This window comes from Ictidomys tridecemlineatus, chromosome 13, assembly GCF_052094955.1.
Source record: "Ictidomys tridecemlineatus isolate mIctTri1 chromosome 13, mIctTri1.hap1, whole genome shotgun sequence".
NCBI lineage: Eukaryota > Metazoa > Chordata > Mammalia > Rodentia > Sciuridae > Ictidomys > Ictidomys tridecemlineatus.
Window position 1 is genome coordinate 46,123,785 of NC_135489.1, and position 24,384 is coordinate 46,148,168.

General features: G+C 41.4%; 1 protein-coding gene across 8 annotated transcripts in view; it reads left to right on the plus strand.

Annotated features, from left to right (window-relative positions):
* Positions 1 to 24,384, plus strand: part of Slc35d4 (solute carrier family 35 member D4) — a 120,973-nt gene that overhangs the window by 58,949 nt on the left and 37,640 nt on the right. For 4 of the 8 annotated variants that reach the window (XM_078030263.1, XM_078030265.1, XM_078030266.1 and 1 more), the window contains 2 exons: positions 6,868 to 6,937; positions 11,229 to 11,287. In XM_078030263.1, the coding sequence (XP_077886389.1) occupies positions 6,868 to 6,937; positions 11,229 to 11,287 (129 nt within the window). Of the gene's footprint in view, positions 1 to 6,867; positions 6,938 to 11,193; positions 11,288 to 24,384 lie in introns of all 8 variants that reach the window. The other 4 variants (XM_078030264.1, XM_078030262.1, XM_078030261.1 and 1 more) reach the window with 2 other exon arrangements.

A 24,384-nucleotide genomic window follows, 5' to 3' on the forward strand; every position in this document is an offset into this window, starting at 1 on the left:
CCTGCCTCTCGTCATGGTGCGTCAGACACCTGGCAGATGCTTTAGGGTTCTCTCTTTGAAATATGCACTTGTCAAAAGCCTTTGGAAAGTTATATTTACTGATTCTCCTGATTTACAGGTTCATTTACTTCCCGAGTTATTTGTAGGGGATGTGGATAAATAATTTTTTACCTAAAGAGATCATTTTGCCCTTCAACTAAGAGATTATGCTGTTCCTTTGTCAACTCATGATTAGCAGAGCTGGAAGGAAGCTTAGCAATTAGCACAGGTGCTTCCAGATTTTACAAGTGAGGAATATGCAGCTCAGAAGAGTTAAGTGATATGACCAAGATGATGCAGAGCAGGTGCTTAGCAGAGGGAAAAGCACTTTTAGGTCTCCTGACCCTGCTGCCAGGTTTTTCTTTTTGATTACTGTTTTTTTCACTGTTTCTATACTTTATTATAAAGTGTCTCAAGCAAGTGAATACTTTTGTAGGACATTCCTGATTTATTTCTAGAACTTCTCTTGATGTGGGAAGCATTTTCTCCACCAGTTTCCAAGCATGGTGGTTGTTGGTAATAGTTTATCTGAAAAGTCCAACTTTTCACCTTGAGTTATTACTAAATTTTTAGGCCCATATAAGAATATCTTCATGCATTGTTACTCTTTGGGAACACAAAATGGTCAGCCACCTAATATTGTTGAATAGTTTAGACAGAAGAATAATTTAAAATTTGCATCAATCTCTTTTATGAGGGGATACAATGTTCTGGAATTGGATAATGGTGATGCTTGCATGTTTTAGCTAGATTTTTTGCTGCTGTGACCAAAACAGTTGACAAGAACAGTTTTAAAGGGAGAAAAGTTTATATGGAGCTCACAGTTTCAGAGGTCTCAGTTCATAGCCAGCTGGCTCCATACCTTTGGGCCTGAGGTGAGTCAGAACATCATGGCGGAACAGTGTGGCAGAGGAAAGCAGCTCAGGACCTGGCAATCAGGAAGCAGAGAGAACTTCACTCACCAGGAGCAAAGTTTAAATCCCAAAGCCATGCCCCCAGTGACCCACCTTCTCCAGCCACACCCTACCTGCCAACAATTTCCACCCATTTAATCCATATCAGTGAATTAAGGCACTGATAAAGTTAGGCTCTCATAACCCAATTATTTTACCTCTGAACATTCTTGTACCGTCTTACATATGGGACAACAGTTTGGGGGAACACCACATATGGAAACCATATCATTACATAGTTCTGTGAATATATTATAAACCACAGAAAAGTACACTTTATTTGTTTATTTATTTATTTTAGTACCAGGGATTGAACCCAGAGGTACACAACCACTGAGCCACATCCCCAGCCCTTTCTATTTTTTATTTTGAGACAGGGTCTTACTAAGTTGCTTAGGGCCTCTCTAAGTTGCTGAGGCTGGCTTTGAACTCATCATCCTCCTGCTCAGGCTCCTGAGTCACTGGGTGGCATGCGCCACCATGCCCATCAAAAGGTATACTTTAAAGGGTTAAGTTTTATAGTATGTGAATTATATCTCAATAAAAATATGTAGAGAAAAATAAATTTCTCTGATTTGAGAACCTGTTTGGAACTTAATTATGCCAGAAGAGGATCCTTAGAAGGATTAATTTTCCTTCAATCATATTTTTAGGGGCTGTGGATGTAGTTCAGTGGTAGAACACTTACCTACCTTGTATGAGGCCCTGGATTTGGTTCCCATCACTGAAAAAAAATACACACATACACAATGTTATACATATGTAAATATATAAATACTTATATATAAAAATATGTAAATGATACTTGCCCCCATTCCTTCTCCTGAGGCTTCTAACCCATTGCATGGTAAGTGTTGAGGACTGATCTGCAGTGAGCAGGACAAGTGAGTCATGGAACCTGTGGGCTTCCTCAGAGAGAGCCTTGCACACTTCTCTTGAAGGAGTCCTTTCTGCAAGTTTGGTTTACTGTGACTTCATGCTAGCTGAGGCAGATCATTGAAGAGGCTGGTCACTGAAGAAGCTGTATTTAGATATTTGAGCTTATGAGAAGAATTTTTCTGGGTCAGTGATAGTGGCTGTGCCTCTTATGCCAATTAGTAGCAGAGATCTTGGCTTCTGGTGCAGTAAGTAGCTGAGGTTCCCCAGCAAAAGCATACCCTAATGCTATAGGACTCAGGAATCCTACAAGCCTCAGTGGCCATCATAACAGGGCTTCTGCAAAGGCCTAGGGAGGTGAAAGGACACTCACAGGGTGAACACAAAGTCCAAAGACCAAGCCACACACCAAAATCTCATGCAAGAGATTTATTGTCAGTAGCATGAGGCAAACCAACAAGGCTATCCCTTCAAGGAGAACAGCAGCTGTCATGGCACTCAACAGAGCAGCTTTATAGCCCACAAAGAGGAATTTCATAAGCTGCTTAGGAGTTGCATCAGCTACACATTGATCGTTCAGCAGGTACACGTCTTACGGGAAGTTAAGCATTGCCTCAGAATTGAAACTTTGAAGCCTGTAGATAAAGTGGCTCCTGACCAAATATGACGAATCTGATGCCAATATTGATCTGAGGCTAATAGAAGGCCAGTGTGGAATGAGGTACAGATTGGTGACAGCCTTCCGGAAGAAGCTGGATACTTCCAAGTATACCAGTACCAAGTTCAATATTCAATCCTTGAGAACTCCAGGGAAACACTGCAAAGCCATGTAGTCTTCTGTGTGTGTGTTAGGTAATATAAAGGCATGTTCCTTTTATAAAGGTGCTCTGTATGTGATCATTGAGGTCACCTTTATTGCCTTCTTAGAACTTTTACAAATTGTGTGTCAAGGTGCCTTAAAGATATATCTACTTTTCCTTTCAATTCTTATCAGGGGAGTGCCATTGCTTGCAAACCTTGGTAGCTGTGGGGTTTGTTCTTGAGTGCCTGCATGGATGAGGACCATTGAGTGGTAAAACAATCTTGTCTAGAGTACTGAGTTTCTTTTGAAATCCAAATGAAAAGAACTTGTCCAGGTCTTGAGCATCATTAGTCTTTAGAAATTCTCAGGGCTGCCTTAGTCAGCATGGTCTATATAAACAGTGTCCTGCTCTCTGATGTCATGCAATACGTAACCTATGCAGCTGTCAGCAGCAGCCCATGGCTTCAAAAAGTGCTCAGAAAGGCCCCCAGGGAGAAGTCATGCTTACGTTGGGTCCCACTATGGTGTCCCCTCCAAAACATGTGAAAAAAAAGAAGTATCCAGGAATAGTAAAGTGCTTGGCATTATTTGTCAGAGTAGCTAACCAAAACAGATAGATATTAAGGTAGAAATTTGATGTGTGAGAAGACAGAAGCTCAGGATCTAGAAGACTCCTTGGGATTCCATTACCCTGAACTCTCTGATAGTTCCTAGTGGCATTTTTTCATGGTAATATGCAGCTGATTATAAAGTTTTGGCAGACAGAACAGCTAAGCAGGATTAGTGAGTCTTGTATGTATTTTATTATTATTATTATTTTGCATTACAATTCTTAATACACTTTTATACCACCAATTTATCATGTCTCTGGTTGTATAAAAGGTATGTTGACACCAAATTCACATCTTCATACATCTTGTATGTATTTTTAACTTTGTAAAAAAGTACCAGTGTTCCAAAGCATTTGTACCATTTGTCACTCTCACCAACACTGCATGTGGTCAGTCTTATTTAAGCTCTTCTAGTGAGCCGTGGTCTCTGCATAGGGCTTTAGACTAAGCTTCTCTCCTCTCTCACTGATGAGTGAGTGGAAGACGAGCTTCCTTGTAGATGAACCTTTGGGGTATGTGGGATCAGGTAGACAGTTCTCCATGCCCTGGACTCTGAGCTTGCCTCAGGGTGGGCAGAATCCATCACTTCTTCTAGCCTCACTATTCCTGTAGAAGTCAAAGGCTCTCAGAATCTTGCTCAAGAAGAATCCCTCCTTTCCTCTTGGACTGTTTTAACCAGTAGTAGAGAGATTCTTCCTAAGCTTAAAAACTTACACTTCATATTTGTATGGAGGCGCCTCTACTGTGGTATTTGAGAGAGAGAATTTCAAGGAACCAGAGGAACAAGGAGACCACAGGCCTCTGACCTAGCCATTGGGGTGCTGCTGCCTCTGTGTGAGATAAAGCAAGCAGCAGGAATCGCTCCTGGGAACCGACCTCTCATTCTTCTGCCAGTTCTGATGACTGAAATGTGGTGAGAGGAAATTCTCTCCATGTTCACATCTCAGTCTGGAGCATGGCAAGACTGGGCCACACCTCCCACCATGGCAATTTTGTGCTCTGTGATCTTCAGAGAAGTGGGATTCAGTCCCCCACTCAGATCAGCAGAGTTTGCAGTGGAGCACAACGGTGATGGGTCAACTCAGACTGGATGGCACCACCTTCTGTTGCTGCCACAAAGCATGTTGACAGCTCTCTGGCTTTGTGCTCATGCCGTTCGGTGGTGCAGAGTGTTGGTTTGAGAAGGTTATTGCACATGCTTTTAGGTTCTGGGTTGAGCTCTGGTGGACTTGGACCTGGCCAGCCACATGCTGCACCCCCTTGAGGAGTATTGATGGCAGAGTCACTAATCTTTGCTGTTTAGGGTTTCTGTTTACAAGTGCCTTAGGGCAGGGATGTGGCTCAGTAGAAGAGCACTTCCCTGGCAGGCACAAGGCCTTGGGTTCAATTCCCAGTACCGCAAAAAAGAAAAAAAAAAAGTGCTACTTGAGTAAAAGAAAAAGGAGCATCAAAGGAGAAGCAGCTGGAGTCAACTGGAAATTGAAGACCATATAGCCAACTGGAAACACATTCTCACCTGGAAAAACAAGCAATCCTCAGACCTTATAGTTGTCCTGTGTTCAGTAGGGCCTGCTTGTGTCAGGTGAGGGGCGACACAGTGGCTGCAGAGATGAGTAGGGTGTCTGCTCTCAAAGATTTCCTAGCTCTAGGAGGTGGGACATGAGTGACTTCAAATAAGTCCGGTGTGCGAAATATATGATGGTGTTAGAAATGGCTCAGCAGTAAGGGCAGACTCTTTTATTATTTTTTTCTCTCTCAATTTATGGGATCCATTTTCAGGATCTGGGTGAGGGCTACTATCTGACAATTCCCTGAGAACTGTGATTTATTCCTTATTTTTCTCCCTCCCAGTCTCCCATTCCTCCCATTCCTCTGCCCTTTGGACCCCTTCCAAAGCCTGGGCCGGCCGGGTTGTAAAAATTGCCAACTCGCCCATACGTCCTGTTCGCCCTTCTGGAGTGCTTCCGATAAAAGACTGGGTGCCAAGAGGAGGCACAGCCTAAGGGGTCTCAAGGTCCTGGACGTAATTGCTCACCCTCTCTGTCATTCCTCATTATCATACTGACTGCGCTGTACTTCCTCTCACACTGAGAGGGAAATTGGGAAAGAGCCAGGAACCAACAGCTGCTTAAGGGACAGAACCAATTCTCCATGGACATCCCTTCCGCATGCCTGAGCAGGGGGCTTTGGCCACTCTTGAGGTTCCAGTCCCCAGGGTTACTTTGGCTGTTCCTTCTGCAGGGAAAGGGACCTCACAATACAGCTATACCCTTCGTGAGCTGGAGATTTGATCTGATGGTGTCATTTCCAAGTTCCTGGTTAGACAGCACAGGTATTCAGTGGCATGATGGCCCAAAGAGAACAAGATCTCGTCACCTCCTATCATTCTTCATGAACAATCCCAAGAAATCCTTTAAGTTAAACACATGTATGTGCATGAACAAATGAAGATAATGGTCCACTATTTAAAAAAATCTTTCAGAGAAATAGAATCCAGAACTTTCTTCCCAATAGATGGTTGAATCATTTGAGATCATTTATATCTCTGAGGAAATGTAGAAGCCCATGTGTCTTGGTTCTGAAATGCTTGATTAGCAGGTCTAGTGTGGAGGAAACATGGCCTGCCTGTTCCACTGCTATTCGATGTTCCATGAATATTTAGAAAAATCAGCCCTTTCATTCCAGTCCCCCCGGAACTGACATCCAGACCAAGGGCCAGGGGTCTGGAGGGCCAGGCTCCTGCAGACTCTCAGAAATTCCAGATTTGGAAGGATTAAGCTATCCACTGTGGAAATGCTTAATTCCTTTTCTCAGGACATTTTTGGAAGGCTTTCTGCTTTTTTAATCTCCTGACTTCTTGTTTGTGACCAAGTTCAAATTCCAGAGAGGGAAGCCGCCAGTGTGTGTGATTATTTCCTCTTGCACCAAGTGGAACTAAAAGAATGAACTTACTTCACAAGAAATAAATGTACCCTTTGGACCTTAAACTGAAATGAGTTGCACAGTCAGTCTGGCCCCGGTGCTGCTGGTGCAGTAATTAAATACGAAAATGCAAAAAGATGTCAGGAGAATGCATTCACAATCTTTTTTTTAGACATAAAACAGAAAAATTGAAAAGAATCTTAAGAGACTTTCCCCTACCACACCCTCCCTTGTGCAGGGATGGCTTCCTGGTGAAGAGAAAAGGTTTTAGAGTTCGAATTAACTGGGGTGCACATCCTGGCCCCACAGTTCAAGAAGTATGCAGTCTTAGACTCTCCCTTAACTTCTCTGCACACCAGTTAAAATGGGGTCTAGAGAATCCCATTGAGTTGTTACAAGGATGGGCAGAGATAAAGACAGAAAGCTTTTAATGTGGGTCTGTGTGTGAAGATGCTCTTGCTACGACATCATTGTTGTTGTTATTATCTTATTAGAAAGCAGCGCCAGTAACAGAATCCCTAGGAATGCCAGAGTGAGATTGCTCAGTGTGCAGGGCCTGCTGTGCCCAAGACCTTTGCCTTGTGTTTCCTGGGGCAGCTGGAAGAGGGGCATAAGGGCATGAGGACTGTGGGGGCCATTGTTTCACTATTGCTGTGCTCCTCAGGTGACCTGTTCAGCGTCCTGGACTTCCCGTTCCTGTATTTCTACAGATTCCATGGCAGCTGCTGTGCCAGGTAATGTTGAACTTACTAATGTGTATGCTTTCTGTGCAATCAGCTATGACTTTGTGAAGTTCAGGGTCACTGCGAGTCATAGGAATAAGTGGCAGAAGCCAGTGGTGGTGGGTGCAGTGGGAAGCAGCCTGCTCATCCCCTGCAGGTTGTTCCTGGCACCCAAAGATACTCAGGGCTGACCATGTGCAACAAGGACCCCTGCCCTGCAGATGTCACTCAGCCAGGGTGGTGGTTTTCAAATGTGCTGAAGAGTGGGGCTTCCCCCACTCTTTTCCCTTCATAAGCAAATCTCATAGAGGACTTTAAAAAAAATATATATATATATATACATATAAGTTACATATTATATAATAATGTATATAAATTTCAAAGTATGTAAATATATATTTTTCTTTTTGAAAAATGTGGTGGTGCGCACCTATAATCCCAGCAACAAGGGAGGCTGAGGCAGGAGGATCCCAAGTTCAAGGCCAACCTGGGAAAGTTAGACCCTGTGTCAAAATAATAAATAGAAAGGGCTGGGAATGTAGCTTAGGTGTTGGAGCACCACTGGGTTCAATCCCCAGCACCAAAAAAAAAAAAAAGTTTGCAATTTTTATCTTACATATCAATATATATAATATATATATTTTAATATATTTTGTGGTTTTGGGAATCAGATCCAGGGGCAATCTACCACTGAGGTACATCCCTAGTCCTTTTTAAAAATTATTTTTTATCTTTAGTTATTTATTTATTTTTCAGTTTTTTGGTTACTCAGATTTGAACTCAGGGGCACTTGACCACTGAGCCACATCTCCAGCCCTATTTTGTATTTTATTTAGAGACAGGATCTCACTGAGTTGCTTAGCACCTCCCTGTTGCTGAGGCTGGCTTTGAACTAGCCATCCTCCTGCCTCAGCCTCCCACACCACTGGGATTACAGGTGTGTGCCACTGCTCCCGGCTTATTTTTAATCTTTAGATAGGATCTTACTAAGTTGCCCAGGCACTCCTCAAATTTGCAATATTTCTGTCTCGGCTTCCTGAGTCACTGGGATTATGAGTGTGCACCACCGCTCCCAGCCAGAACTTTAATATATTAAACTGATATAGCTGATTCAGTTCAAGGGAAAATTTGGTTCCAGAAGCCCACCCGCTCAGCTTCCACTTGGACCTCCCTTTTACTCCCAAAGGCAGACCCTAGAAACCGCCATTGAATCCTGAAACTTTTAGAAACAAATTGTAGAAATCAGTGACTAGATGTCTAGACAACAAGGTGATCATTAGTATTTGACCTTGGCAAGGAGTTGGGGATATAGTCGAATCAGATGGATTTATCCAGACACACAGAAGTTCATTCCCACCTTTTCTGGCGGCAATCCTGAGAAGGGGAAAACGTCTGTGGGAGGTCTCAAAGCTTGATTTCTGGTACAGTGGGAAGAGCGGACTTGGGCTGAGCCCCAGAACTACTACTTACTAACTTTGGGCAGGTTACACCAACTCTTCTAAGTCTTAGTTTTCTCATCTGTAAAAATGGAAAAATAATACCAATATAGGGCTTTTTGTATATATCAGATCAAATTATAATATATAAAGTCCTAAGCCTGGCCCAATAAATGGTGGCCATTATTATTAACTGTTCAAGTCACCTACAAGTAAGATGTTAACAAACTATGAACAATTGCTATGTAAAAGCCAGACCATCCATTCCTACACATAAAATGGTACCTTGTGAAGCAGTGAGTCTTTTCATAGAGGTAAAAAATGGATATGTGGATAGATACTATTTTTTTTATTTGTAGATGGACACAATACATTTATTTATTTGTTTATTTATTTATTTATTTATGGTGCTGAGGATGGAACCCAGTGCCTCACATGTGCAAGGCAAGCACTCTACCACTGAGCCACAGGCCCAACCCCGTTACTATTTCTGATGGGGTTTTTTCCTGCTCCTCAAGCACATTAGGGTAAAGGAAAAGAAAGAATCAATGTTATAATTTGTCTCTACATTTGATTTTATCACCCTCAGAAAAGTTCCAGGGAGCTCTGTCACAGAATGCATCTTGCCAGTTCCTGTCAATTTGATTTGGCCTGTTCACTTGTCCGTTAGCTGGGATTCCTGTGTCATAGAGCAGCCGGGGCCTGTGGATTGGCTTCTCTTTGAATGTGACTATTTGGCAGCCTGAGCAAGCGGCAGGGAAGGGGAGGTCTACAGTTGTTTATTATTTGGAACGGAGCAGTATGTTCCCAGCGCATTGGTGTGTCTTTGTGGAATCACATTCTTGCTTTACTTCTGCCCCGCTAGTCTGCAGCTTTCTCATAACCCAACATGATACTTCAGGTGTTTTTATTTTAAAGATTTGGAAATCTTTGAGTGGATTTAACTGTTACATTTTGCCTCCTGGCTTGGTGTCTTTTTTTTATTTTTTATTTTTATATTTTAGTTGTTGATAGACCTTTATTTATATGCAGTACTGAGAATCGAACCCAGTACCTCACACATGCCAGTCAAGTGCACTATCGCTGAGCCCCAGCCCCAGCCCCCTTGGTGACTTTTTAAAGAATGGGTCCAGTTTCCCCATGTCATTTCAGTGTCTTCTCCTTGTCTGTATCTCAGACTGAGAGTTTCACCTTCAGGAGGTCCTGCCTGGGGTGAGGGTGGAAGTCACCAAGAGGAGCCACGGAGCACAGGCTACCTCGCTGTCCACTTCCATCCTCATGATCTTGGGCACCTGGAAGCTCTCACTCTGTCTGGCTGGTCAAGAACACATCTCCTTGGTGAGGTTTGAAGAGCCATGGAGACCTGGATTCTAATTGTACTTGTGCCTCAATTTCCTTGTTAATAAAGTAAGACTTTGGAGAAAGTAACCTTTCTGATCTAAAGTCTCTGGTCCATAAGATTGAATGAGGACTGCTATGCTTATTCCTTATGCCTCAACAGAACCCAGGCAAGAAAAAGGGGGATTTGGTCAAGGTCATGAGGGTCAATGAATACAGCTAAGAATAGAAGTCCAGGCTGCTTGATCTAATTGGGTAAGTCTTACCCACAGTGGCCTCCTTGCCTTTTGGGTGTGAGGCTTGATAACTCAATCCACAGCTGTCCAGTCTCCCATAACTGCCGATGCAAATCTGAATAGACTTTGCAGGTGATCAGGGCCAAAGCCACAGAAATACACAGGGGAAACCTAATGCCTGTCCCTGGTGCTGCCCCAAGAATGTGGCTATGAAACTAGTCTAATCTAATGAAGTGAAAGTACACAATTCTGTGAAATTTGGTCCTAGGTGTATTTGGTTCAGTTCAGCCTGCTTCCAGACACCTGATTGGTGTGAGGGTTGAAGCCACACACCAGCGTCTATAATAAAAGTCAGAGGGAAATATGGCACTCCAGACTCCGGAGGAACAAATGAAATATAGCTCTCTAGCTTGGGGTACAACTAAAATCATATCATTTATTTATGAATTTTCAATTTAAAATAAAAGCCACACTCAAGCTACCACTTGAACACATATGCAAGAAGTCAGTCTCTGTCTCTTGCAGTCTCTCTGCCTCATCTCTTCCCCAGTTGTCCTACCTCCAATTGCGAGGAGGAGTTGAGAGCTTTGGTCCTGACCACACAGTGACACTTTTGAATATGGTTCCAGCATGGGACCTGCTGCACGGGTCCTGCGGTGACGGTACCCTTGCTGGTCCAGACCTCTGAATGCTGCTCCACCGTCAGGCTCCTGTGGGTGAGGCTCTCTCAGTTCACACACAGGTGTTTGGGCATCATTCCAAGCATAGCTTCTATGAAGATCTGTCTGGCTTTGGGCTTCTGGCTTTGCCACATGTGTTGTTGGAACCAGCCTTCAGATTCTTACCTTGAGCCCAGGGCCCAGTCCAGACCCTTGCTAACACCTGGAGAGTTTCCCTTTGACGGTTTGTTTTCTTGAAAGAAATTGAGGTTCTATCTTGGCAAGTACTGTGTTCCAGAAATAATAACGGGGAGGAGCAGTGGTATTGTTTGCTATGTTTTTTTTCTTTTATGATTTAGCCAGAGACCTCCCAAATTTCTGTACCTCTCCCTACCTCTGATGACATGTTCTCATCATAGCCTCTTTGAAAAATAGAGCTTCATGGACTTCGATTTTTTTCTATTTTTGTTCAAAAATCACTAGGAAACACAGATGTGACAGAGGTCATGCAATAATTAGGAACTGGCCACTAAAATGGAGTCAGCTAATGGCTCAAGGAAGACAGTATCACTAACAAAAGAATATTTTTCTCCTTCCAGTGGATTTTTAGGTTTCTTTCTCATGTTCACTACAGTGAAACTAAAGAGCCTTCTGGCCCCAGGACAGTGTGCAGCCTGGATTTTCTTTGCTCAGGTAAGAGGGAAGGGGGAGGGGTGGGAAAGTCTGTCCCAAGAGGCTATGTAGCCAGTCTTCTCAGAGTCTGGGGAATGTAAGTTAGATCTTCAGGAAAGCATTGCTAGTCACCTTCCCTGAGCCTGGTACTTATTCAGATAACAGTTTTTGAGGCCTTTTGCCTATTTTATCAGCATGACATATTAAATTTTTATCACACTTGTGGAAGGTGACCATGCGTAGGCCCTTCATTTCCCAGAGCTTTAATTTGCCCATGGGAAAATAAGAGGTTTCATCAACACTAAAACTCTAGTGTTTTGTCCAACATCTAAGAAACTGGGGTCCAGAGATATGGGGCAGTTCGTTTTCCTTCCCAAGCCTGTGAGGGGGTCCAGAGCTCAAGTGACTTACCTAAGAGCCCCCACCCTGTCTTGGAGACAGAAGAAGGAAAATCAACAAATGGCCGGGTCTGAAGGCTTCAATGAAACCTTCCAAAAAGAGACTGTTAGGAGAAGGGTCTTTGTGTATCTGATTAACCACGGCTGAAGTGTAAGAGAAAGAAGTGAGTAAATTGTGAAGGAACAAGAGCAGAAAACCAGTTGTGGGAGGCACCATCTTAACCAGAGTGCTTTGAGACTAACGTCTTTCCACAGGCCTATTTCATTTCCCTCATGTATATGGAGGAGTCAAGGTCAGGGCCTTAGGTGCTGCTTCTGAGGAGTGAGATTTTCTAATTAATCTAATCTAATGAAATAATAATTGAAACTTGTGCCTTTGGTCATCTTTATTTGAGGGAAAAGGTTTTTAAATTTTTCACAGGGGGGAAAAGCAAATTTTTTATTTAAAAAAAATATATATATATATAATCAATGGACCTTTATTTTATTTATTTATATGCAGTACTGAGAATCGAACCCAATGTCTCACACATGCCTGGCAAGCACTCTACCACTGAGCCACAACCCCAACCCCACATTTTTCTTTGAAAATTAAATTTTATAGTGATATTTCCACCTACTTGGTCTACATTTTGATAGCTTTCATGATTTCAATTCTGAAGAATGTAAAGAATGCTTGAGATATTGTTTTCCAGCATCAGAGAGTGAGGAGGTTGACAAAACTTCTTCCCCCAAAGTAAATGGGAAGATGGAAGAAATGTTGTCAAAAACATCCATTTTCATGCTCTAGAACTAAAGTCAGTTAGTAGTAACAGACTCAGAAGCATTTGTTCTTGGAAATTACTAAGCTTGGGGTAGGAACAGAATTGATTTATGGCGTTCTTGACCATCTTGATCCCATTCCCCTCCTCCCCTCCAGCACTGTTAGGGTGATGGTTCAACCAGGTAGGGTAAACTGAAAACTAACAGGCTTGCTGCTGCTTCCAGAAGGGGCTCACTCTTTTTGGAGGATTGTCAGTTCAAGTGGCCAACTCAGTGGTAAATAAGCAGAAGAGGCCAATATTTCCACTGGATTGAGTTTATAGTCCTCTTTGGAGCAAGGTCTTTCTGGTGACTTAATAAGTAGTTCTAGGAGGTGAGAGAGCTATCAGGGGCTTCATGGCTTTCCGTATAACCCAGATTGAACTTAGTCTGAGTGCATGATCAGGAAAGATGGAGCAGGTGCAAGATACCCAAGTATCTCTGGCCAGTGGAGCCCATGAGCACTCACACAGGTGGACGTGAAAGCAGTCTGAGGTTTGCACATGCTCCCCAGCCCACACACAGAATCAGAAGCAGAGGGAAGCTTTCTAGCTCAAAACAGAACACTAAGCTATGCACATAGGGGATAACCCTTAGAAATCAGACTTAGAAATAAAAACAAGAAAACTAAATTTTGTAGAGGCATCAGCAACTCTACCTTATGTGGGAGACAAATATCACAGACTTAGGAAAATTATTAAATAAGAAAAACAATAGCAACAACTCCCCTGGGGGAAAAATCAGAATTCAGAGTACTAATTAAATTGCCCAGAATTCACAAAACATCTAGACATTATGTGGGAAAAGAGCAGCCCATAGGAACTAGCTCTGAGCCTCTGTCCTCTGATGGAGGATTTAGCTGAAAAACACTGTAAAACACCTATTTAAATATGTTCAGAAATTGAGAGGCAGCCATGTTTAAAGAGTCAAAGGAAACACTCAATGAACACAGAATTTCAATAAATCTTTTTTAAAAAAAGATCCAGATGGAAATTCTGGATTTGAAAAGTATAACTGAAATAAAAATTCTCTATATGGACTCAAAACCAGATTTGAGATGGCAAAAGAAAGAATAAGTGAACTGGAAGGTGGAACAAAATAAATTATTCGACCTAAAGAACAAAGATTTTTTTAATTGGAAAAAAAAGTGAACAGAGCCTCAGAGACCTGTGAGATATCAAGTGTATCAACATATGTGTAGTAACAATCCCAGAAGAAGAGGAGATGGAATAGATGAAACATTTAAAGAAATAATTGCTGAAATACCCCATCTGATGAAAATGTTAATTTACCTATCTAAAAAGCTCATTATAAGAACAATCAAAAAGAGAAACTTACCTAGACAAATTGTAATCAAGCTGCTAAAAGATGAAGTAATCCTAACAGCAGCAAGAGAAAATGATTTAACATTTAAGAAAACAATACAATTAATAACTGACTTCTCATCAGAAACAATGGAGGACATTTGTGTTTTTTCTTTTGAGAAGTATCTATTTAGATCTTTTGTCCTTTTATTGATTGGGTTATTAATTATTTTGGTATTAAGTTTTTTTGTTCTTTATATATAATGGATATTGATCCCCTGTTGGAAGAGTAGACGGCAAAGATATTTTCCTATTCTGGAGGTGCTCTGTTCATATCCTTATTTCCTTAGCTATAAAGAAGCTTTCTAATTTGATGTCACCTACTTATTGATTAAAATGGGAAGATCTTATGAAAATAGAAGGAGACTAATAGAATGGAGGAAGGAGATTGAGAGGGAGGGAGGGAGAAGGGAAAGACATAGGGAAGTACTATGGAATTAAATCTACCAGACTATGCTGTACCACTATACTAATATAATAAACCCTATGTGTGTGTATAAAATTATGATACACTAATTTAATTAGTAATAAAAATAACAGCAAGGAGATGAGTAGAGCAAGTGGATTTGTGGAGAAGGGGAGGGAAAGAGATGGTACTGGGGAATGATATTGATCAAATTATGTGTATGTAGGAATATGGCATAATGAATCCCACTATGATGTATAATTACAATGCAACAGTAAAAATAGGAAGCCAGAAGAAAGTAGGATGACACATTCAGCATGCTACAAGAAAAGCCTATCAACTTTGATCAGAAAAACTGAGCTTCAAATATGAAAGAGAAATAAAGACTTTCAAATAAAGACAAATTTATTGCTAGCAGCCATCAATAATTACATTAAATGTGAATGGACTAAATATCCCACTCAAAAAAACCCAGATTGGATTAAAAACTATATTCTATCTACAAGAAACATACCTTAGATTCAGAGACACAAATAAACTGAAAGTGAGGATGTGGAGAAACTAGAACCCTCATAAATTGTTGGTTGATATGTATGCAACCACTTTGGAAAAGTTTGGTATTTTAAAAAAATGTCAAACTTAAATGGAATTACAATGCATCAATTCTAGTCTTAAGAATTCAATTAAAAGAAATGAAAATATTTGTCTACCAGAAGCCTAATTTGATGCCACCCACTTATTGATTAAAATGGGAGGATCTTATGAAAATAGAAGGAGACTAATAGAAGGAGACTAATAGACTAATAGAATAACTAATGTTATAAACACATCGGTGTTTATAACAGCGTTATTCATAACAGCTCGAAACTAGAAACAATCTAAATGTAACTTTGTTGGCTAATGGTTAAATAAGATGCTCGTGCACGCGCGCGTGCGCGCACACACACACACACACAAACACACACACAAATATTTCAACAATAAGAAATTAGCTACTAATACATTGGTATGACATGGATGAGTCTCAGAAACATTAAGTGAAAGAAACCAGTCACAAAAGAATGCATATAGTATTATGCCATTTTATGTGAAATGTTCAGAAAAGTCAAACCTATAGAGACAGGATGTATCTGCATGGTTTTTTGGAGCAGAAATTGATTGCAAAATATGCTTGAAGGAGTTGATTTGGGTAATGGAAATGTTCTATGACTGGATTGTAATGATGATTGCACAATCATTTAAATTAATTTATTAAATTTGCTCATTAAAAATCATTGCATTTTACAATTACAGCAAGTGAATTTTATGACATATAAATAATCCCTGGAAATTGTAAAGTAGCAGCACACAAGCATTCTGCTTATATCTTTTTTTTTTAATTTTTTTTTTATTGGTTGTTCACAACATTACAAAGCTCTTGACATATCATACTTCGAACAATAGTTTCAAGTGAGTTATGAACTCCCATTTTTACCCCAAATACAGATTGCAGAATCACATAGGTTACACATTCACATTTTTACATAATGCCATACTAGTGACTGATGTATTCTGCTACCTTTCCTATCCTCTACTATCCCCCTCTCCCCCATCTTCTCTTTCTATCCCATCTACTGTAATTCATTTCTCTCCTTATTTTTCTTCCAATTCCCCTCACAACCTCTTTTATGTAGTTTTTTATAACAATGAGGGTCTCTTTCCATTTCCATGCAATTCCACTTTTCTCTCTCTTTCCCTCCCATCTCGTGCCTCTGTTTAATGTCAATCTTTTCTTCCTGCTCTTCCTCCCTACTCTATTCTTAGTTGCTCTCATTATATCAAAGAAGACATTTGGTATTTGTTTTTTAGGGATTGGCTAGCTTCACTGAGCATAATCTGCTCTAATGCCATCCATTTCCCTGCAAATTCCATGATTTTGTCATTTTTTAGTGCTGCGTAATACTCCATAGTGTATAAATGCCACATTTTTTTTAATCCATTCATCCATTGAAGGGCATCTGGGTTGGTTCCACAGTCTAGCTATTGTGAATTGTGCTGCTGTGAACATCGATGTGGCAGTATCCCTGTAGTACGCTCTTTTAAGGTCTTCAGGGAATAGACCAAGAAGGGCAATAACTGGGTCAAATGGTGGTTCCATTCCTAGCTTTCCCAGGAATCTCCATACTGCTTTCCAAATTGGCCGAACCAATTTGCAGTCCCACCAGCAATGTATAAGAGTACCCTTTTCCCCACATCCCCGCCAGCACTTGTTATTATTTGACTTCATAATGGCTGCCAATCTTACTGGAGTGAGATGGTATCTTAGGGTAGTTTTGATTTGCATTTCTCTGACTGCTAGAGATGGTGAGCATTTTTTCATGTATCTGTTGATTGATTGTATGTCCTCCTCTGAGAAGTGTCTGTTCAGGTCCTTGGCCCATTTGTTGATTGGGTTATTTGTTGTCTTATTGTCTAATTTTTTGAGTTCTTTGTAAACTCTGGATATTAAGGCTCTATCTGAAGTGTGGGGGGTAAAAATTTGTTCCCATGATGTAGGCTCCCGATTTACTTCTCTTATTGTTTCTCTTGCTGTGAAAAAACTTTTTAGTTTAAGTAAGTCCCATTTATTGATTCTTGCTATTAACTCTTGTGCTATGGGTGTCCTGTTAAGGAATTTGGAGCCTGATCCCACAATATGTAGATCGTAGCCAACTTTTTCTTCTATCATACGCAGAGTCTCTGATTTGATATCAAGGTCCTTGATCCATTTTGAGCTAATTTTTGTGCATGGTGAGAGGAGGGGATTCAGTTTCATTTTGTTGCATATGGATTTCCAGTTTTCCCAACACCATTTGTTGAAAATGCTGTCCTTCCTCCATTGCATGCTTTTAGCCCCTTTATCGAATATAAGATAGTTGTAACTTTGTGGATTAGTCTCTGTATCCTCTATTCTGTACCATTGGTCTACCCGCCTGTTTTGGTACCAGTACCATGCTGTTTTTGTTACTATTGCTCTGTAGTATAGTTTGAAATCTGGTATTGCTATACCACCTGATTCACACTTCCTGCTTAGAATTGCTTTTGCTATTCTGGGTCTTTTATTTTTCCATATGAATTTCATGATTGCTTTATCTATTTCTACAAGCAATGCCATTGGAATTTTGATTGGCATTGCATTAAACCTATAGAAGACTTTTGGTAATATCGCCATTTTGATGATGTTAGTTCTGCCTATCCATGAACAGGGTATATCTTTCCATCTTCTAAGATCTTCTTCTACTTCTCTTTTTAGGGATCTGTAGTTTTCATTGTATAAATCTTTCACCTCTTTTGTTAGGTTGATTCCCAAGTATTTTATTTTTTTTGAGGATATTGTGAATGGAGTGCTTTTCCTTATTTCCATTTCAGAGGTTTTGTTGCTGATATACAGAAATGCCTTTGATTTGTGCGTGTTGATTTTATATCCTGCCACTTTGCTGAATTCATTTATTAGTTCTAGTAGTTTTTTTGTAGACCATTTTGGGTCTTCTAGGTATAGAATCATGTCATCTGCAAATAGTGATAATTTAAGTTCTTCCTTTCCAATTTTTATGCCTTTAATTTCTTTCGTTTGTCTAATTGCTCTGGCCAGTGTTTCGAGAACTATATTGAATAGAAGTGGTGATAGAGGGCATCCCTGTCTTGTTCCTGATTTTAAGGGGAATGCCTTCAGTTTTTCTCCATTCAGAATGATGCTAGCCTGGGGCTTAGCGTAAATAGCTTTTACAATATCAAGGTAAGTTCCTGTTATCCCTAGTTTTTCTAATGTTTTGAACATAAAGGGATGCTGTACTTTGTCGAATGCTTTTTCTGCGTCTATCGAGATGATCATATGGTTCTTATCTTTAAGTCTATTGATATGGTGAATTACATTTATTGATTTCCGTATATTGAACCATCCCTGCATCCCAGGGATGAATCCTACTTGATCATGGTGCACAATTTTTTTGATGTGTCTTTGTATCCGATTCGCCAGAATTTTATTGAGGATTTTTGCATCTAGGTTCATCAGAGATATTGGTCTGTAGTTTTCTTTCTTTGATGTGTCTTTGTCTGGTTTCGGAATCAATGTGATGTTGGCCTCATAGAATGAATTTGGAAGGACTCCCTCTTTTTCTATTTCCTGGAATAACTTGAAAAGTATTGGTATTAATTCTTCTTTAAAGGTTTTGTAAAACTCCGCTGTATACCCATCCGGTCCTGGGCTTTTCTTGGTTGGTAGTCTTTTGATTACTTCTTCAATTTCATCCATTGATATTGGTCTGTTCAAATCGTGTGTGTCCTCCTGACTCAGTCTGGGCAAATCATATGTCTTAAGAAATTTATTGATGTCTTCACTATCTTCTATTTTATTGGAATATAGGTTTTCACAGAGTTGGGCCCTCGGGGCCGGGCAGGCAGCGCCTGCTCCCCCACTCACTGCAAGGGTGTAGGCAGTGGCCGCTTGGCGGTAGCCAGCGGCGGTTCACAGAGCTGGTCTGCGGGGGCCCAAGCAGCCAAGCAGGCAGCGCCGGCTCCCAAGTTCACTGCGCCGTGTGAGCAGCGGCTGGTTGAGGTTCACCAAGCCAGCCCGGGGGAGGGGGGGGGACAGGCAGACAGCCAGCAACGGCTCCCAAGTTCGATGTTACGTGTGGGCGGTTCACAAAGCCGGGCTGCGGGGACCCAGGCAGGCTGCTCCTGCTCCTAAACTCGCTGCAGCGTGTGTGCGGCGGTCGGCTTGGGTTCACAGGGCCCGCCCGCGGGGGTCCAGGCGGGCAGCAATGGTCCCCAAGAACAATGCAGCGCGTGGCCTGCGCCGGCTGCGATTCACAGAGCCAGCTCGCGGGGACCCAGGCAGGCAACGACCGTTCCCACGAATGCTGCAGCGTGTGGGCAGCGGTCGGCTTGGGTTCACAGAGCCCGCCCGCGGGGGTCCAGGCGGTTAGTGTCCGCTCCTATGCTCACTGCAATGTGTAGGCAGTGGCCATTCGGCGGCCCCGGCGGGACTGTGCCCCTGCTCTGGGTTGCCGAGATTCAGTATTTTGTGACAATCTGACACCTCCTATTAAACTTACTAGTTCCAGGAAGGTCTCCTTTCAGAGGAAATTTGCTTGAAGTTTCCCAGCAGGACGCATGTGGGTGTATTCATGAGTCTCTCTGATCCCCTTACCACGGAGGCATTGTATGTGCTGCCTCTTCTCTGGCAGCCATGTTCTTCTCTCTGCTTATATCTTGTCCTTTATGATTTGGTAGGACATTTTTTCTTTATATGGCTTTGTCTAGTTGATCATTAGTGTCATAAATCTCCTTTTTATTTGTTTTATTTTTTCCCTAAACTCTACAGGAGGTTTAGAATTTTTTTCTCAAGAGTTAGTTCAGAAGAGGGGTGATTTCTAATGGGTTGCTGTGGTTTAATGCTAATCCTTCTTAAGTATGGAGGATTGAATTAGATGAGCCATTAAAGTCTCTTTCAGCCTCAGTACATAGAGCAATCTCTCTCTCCCTCTCCCCTCCCCTTTTTTATTTTCTATTGACAATAAGTTCTGTGATCCTTAGTGTCAAAATACGCATATGTTATTTGGACCACCTACACATCCACATGTACTGACATTTGAAATATGACACGATTACACTTAGCAATACAGCATTTCCTCATGATGTCACATGACTCCACTGGTGTCAGCATATTCAGAAAGTGACTCAGAAGGATGTTCCATTGGTGCCAGAGGAGAATTTGGATCCTGTTAAAGACTCATGATACATGGGCAGGAAGGTCATTAGGGACTCAGGGTGCCTTTTTCCTTGCTCCAAAAAGGATTTGTTCTTGACCATTTTCCAAGGAGTTGTCACAAGAGCTTCATCACTTCTACATTCTCAGGAAAGCCATTCATTTCTCTTTCTGGTTCTTACTTTTCTCAGCATATTTTTCTGACTTGAGAATACTTAGCATAGAGAAAAAAAATTCCTTCAAAGACATTTAATACTCCTATCATAATTTTCATTTTCTGTATGGAAATTCAATACACATTTTAAGAAACTAAAAATATCAGAATATTTAGCAACTTTAAAAAAAAATCTTTCCCCTTCATTTTGGTAAATTCAGGCATGTGAAATATAATTATATCAGTAGAATGTTGGGATCCCCTCTCACTTATAAAGTAAAAGATTAATGCAAGAAGAAAGTAAAAAGAATTTAAGAGAAAAGTGTTGAAACTTATAAAAGTACAAGGAAGATGTAAGAATTTTCATTTTTTCCTAGTGCATTTCTCTAGCACGTTTCAGTCTTCCCATGAGAATTCTTTCTAGATTGAGTGGTGCCTTGTCTCATCCTTGTTAACTTCAAATCAACTTCAGTTCTTAATATCATTGGAAAGAGGCAACAGAGGCCAGAGTGAGTTTGTGTTGAGGACAAGCCAGGGAAGTGAAGCATCCCCCGATAGCAGTACCAACTCTCGAGGATCCTGAGCATCCACTACTTGCTACCTCCTCTTTTATTGGGGGTGGGTGGATACCAGGGATTGAGCTCAGAGACACCCAACCACTGAGCCACATCTCCAACCCTTTTTTGTATTTTATTTAGAGACAAGGTCTCACTGAGTTGCTTAGAGCTCTGCTGTTGCTGAGGCTGACTTCAGACTCACGATCCTCTTGCCACAGCCTCCTGAGCCACTGGGATTACAGGCATTCACCACCATGCCCAGCTACTTGCTACCCCTTTTAAAACTCTCTCCATAAGAAGACTTTTTTCCTTATTTCCTTAAATAATGCCATAATTGCCGCCACCATTTGCTGTCCTGAAGGTAATTATAGACCAGAAATCCATGTCTGTTTTTTTAATGTCCTTGGGGAAATAATTTTTCTTTAGCTTGCCTAGGATTGGTCTCTTAGTTTGGTTTTATTTGTGTTTTGACTGTTAGAGTTTCTTCTTTCACGTACACAGGGCCAGGACTAGGGTGACCCTCACTCTCTTGGTTATGCAGTGCTGGTCAGTACCTGTGAGGGAACAAGTACCTCCTTCAATGTTATAACTCGGTGCCTTGTGTGCCTCCTCCTAGTCCTTTCCCTAAAACTGTGTCATAATTTGTTACTAGTCAGAAACAGGTTGCATTTCCGTGGAATTTAAGATACACTGGATTCTTAGTTTGGGGATTATTAGATGGCTCTTATATCAAGGCATATGGGTGCTCTTTGGCCTCTTTTGGGGACATGATTGTACCAATCAACATTTTTTAGGGGAAACCTTTGGAGTATCTGCTAGCAGTCAGGAGGGAGAAATGAATTGTTATGTGGGGTGATGGCGTAGAGCCTCTTAGTATCCAGAGGAGAAAGTCAGAATCACAAGGGGAAAGACTGTTATATCATCATGCCAAGCTAGGTGGCAGGAAAGTGGCTGACACTGGCCCCTGCAGGTCAAGTTGCATGGGAAAGGTGGAAGAATAGAACGAGGGCCTTTCACAACCAGCGGCAGGGCCCCCTAAGCAAGATGAACAGCTGGGGAACCACGATAAATTAATATGACCACCAGAGAAGAGAGTAGAGGCGTGAGAGAAAATCAGGCCCAGAATTCGCATGACAAGAAACCTGAAAAGCTATCCCATAGAGACCACTTGTGGGCCTCTGAATGAGCTGATTAATGGTAAATAATATGTGAGCAGGTTAATATGGAAATAGTGCTTAAATCGATCAGAACTGAGCTTTAGGCATTTAGGAGGGAGGTAAATCAAAGCATTAATGTCAAGAATAAAGATGAAAGATCAAACTTGACTGACAATTGAAAGGAAAATGGATTTTAATCATTTATCATATAATTGTTATGTGATATGATTAAAGAATTAGATAATGAAGACTTGAATCATTTCAGAACAGGTGGGTAATGACAGTTGGACATTGAGGATGGGGGACGATCACCAGCAGCTTGAAGGTTTATAACTGGAGTCCTAGGAGACCTGTGGCATGAGGAGATAAACCAGGGTGGTGGTGGACAAGTCTGTGGTGTGTAAAGCTGGAGAAATGTATTCTAGACAGGTGTGTATAAGGACAAGACGTCTAAATTAAGCTGTTTGGAGTTGGAAACCTGGGGTGAAATAGCGATGAGAACTCGAAATCATGTGTCCATTTTGGCTTTGCCTACAGAAATTGGGAAAATTAATCAATAAAGGAGCTCAGTGGGAGAGAGGGAGGCCGGGGGCTAAGGTTGGGAGATACTTATACACCAGTGACCAGTAATGAGCAGGAGAGAGCAGTAACAGCCAAGACTTAGAAGGGAAACAAGGAAACTTCAGTTCATGCTAGAGAATGAGGGGAAATTGGAAGAAGTGATTTCAATAGTCCTAGAAGGACTGAGGCGGGACTAGCTTTAGAGAAAACAGAAGCCTGTTTCCTGAGCTCTGGTAGAGGGGCTCAGGTAGACAGGAGAGAGGCATACATCAAGGGCCTTGTCTTTTCCATGAGCTGCATGGTAGAGGGACTATGATTTCAGCAGGGGAGGAAAAGAAAGAGTACTCAGGGTCTTGACTTGAACCACAATTCACTGAACTTCTCTGCTACGGTCTGCATGTCTGTGCCACCCCCCCCCCCCCCCCCCCGTGATTTATAGGTTGAAGTCCTTTCAGGCTGAGGCTCAGACTCTGGGAAACACATTTGGAATCCCAGCAAGTGAGAGAAGATGCGAGGCACAGTTGGGACAGTAGCCGTGCTTTACCAGGAGACAGCCCTCGGCCCCCTGAGTCCTTCCCTAGGCCTTTTGTATGTGCAGGATAGACAAAGAAGGTGCAGTGCCAGCAGGTTACATAAGTGGGCATGCTCACCAGCAGATGTTTATGACCTTGAGTACATATGCTGAATCAGAGTGTCCGTGACCTCAACTACATACGAAAAGCATAGCCTGCTGGAATCTTGGCCAGGGAGCCTAACTACAACCATCTTGGGCCTGCCCGTCAAGTCCTCATCCCCAGAGTGATGATATTAGAAGGAGGGACTTTGAGGGGATGACTGTCATGAAGGCAGGGCCCTCATGAGTGATATTAATATCCTTATAAAAGAAGTACCAGAGAGCTGCCTTGTTCCTTCTTCTGTCACGCAAGGACACAGTTGAGAGGGCACAGTCTATGAGAAAGCATCCTTTGGAACTATGAGAAATATGATTCTTTCTTTCTTTCTTTTGAGAAATATATTTCTTCCTATTGTTTATAAGCTACCTAGTCTCTGGTATTTTGTCATAGCAGCCCAAATGGACTAAGACATCCTTTAATCCTCAGTTGTTTCACTTTTAAAGCAGAGCCTGGACTGAAAGTATTTGTAGACAGCTCAGAAATGTTAGGATTCTAATGAGCTATGACAATAATGACAATCTGATATTTAAGACTAAATGTCAAAGTCGTTCACATCCATTAGAGCATCGTATAGTGATCTGCTAGGAACCATGGCATTAATGACCAGTGCCTATTTAATAAAGCACTTTCCAGATTTAAAAATGATTTAGTAGAACTGATCAAAATACAGTAGGAAACCATTCAGCAACCTGACCTTCAGTCCCTGTCACTAAGTTCCACCCTTTCTTGAGGAAGATTGTGATGTCGGTGTGACAAAAGATTTATTGGAATAGTGATACACCCAGAGAAATAAAAAATTTTGCTCCATTTGTGTATAATGAATTGAAGAGCATTCTTCTGTCATGTATAACTGATTAGAACAAATAAATAAATTTAAAAAATTGATAAAGGGAAATGCTAATCATCCTGATTGAATTAGGACACACTGTATACATGTGTTGAAATATCACACTGCACCTCATTAATATGTGCAGCTAATGCATGTTAATAAAAATTAAAACCCACAATTGTCTGACTAAAAATAAAGATTTATTGGAATCTTTGTTCCCCTTTTTATTTGGCTTGGACAGTCAAATTTCACACTTATGGAATGGGATCTCCCTGCCCATTCCCCTGTAGAATGGAATGCTGCTCACGTGATCCAGATGGAAGATGGTCAAAGCCTTCACAGACTCAGTTCCATGTGAGTGTGTTGATTTTTGCTAGAACCTGGACTCCTAATTGGTTCAAAGCAGATTATATGAAATAATTAAGTAAAACTATTTGGGAGTGGCAAGTGTTCTACAAACAGCATTACGTAGAGTCCCAGAGACCTAATTTT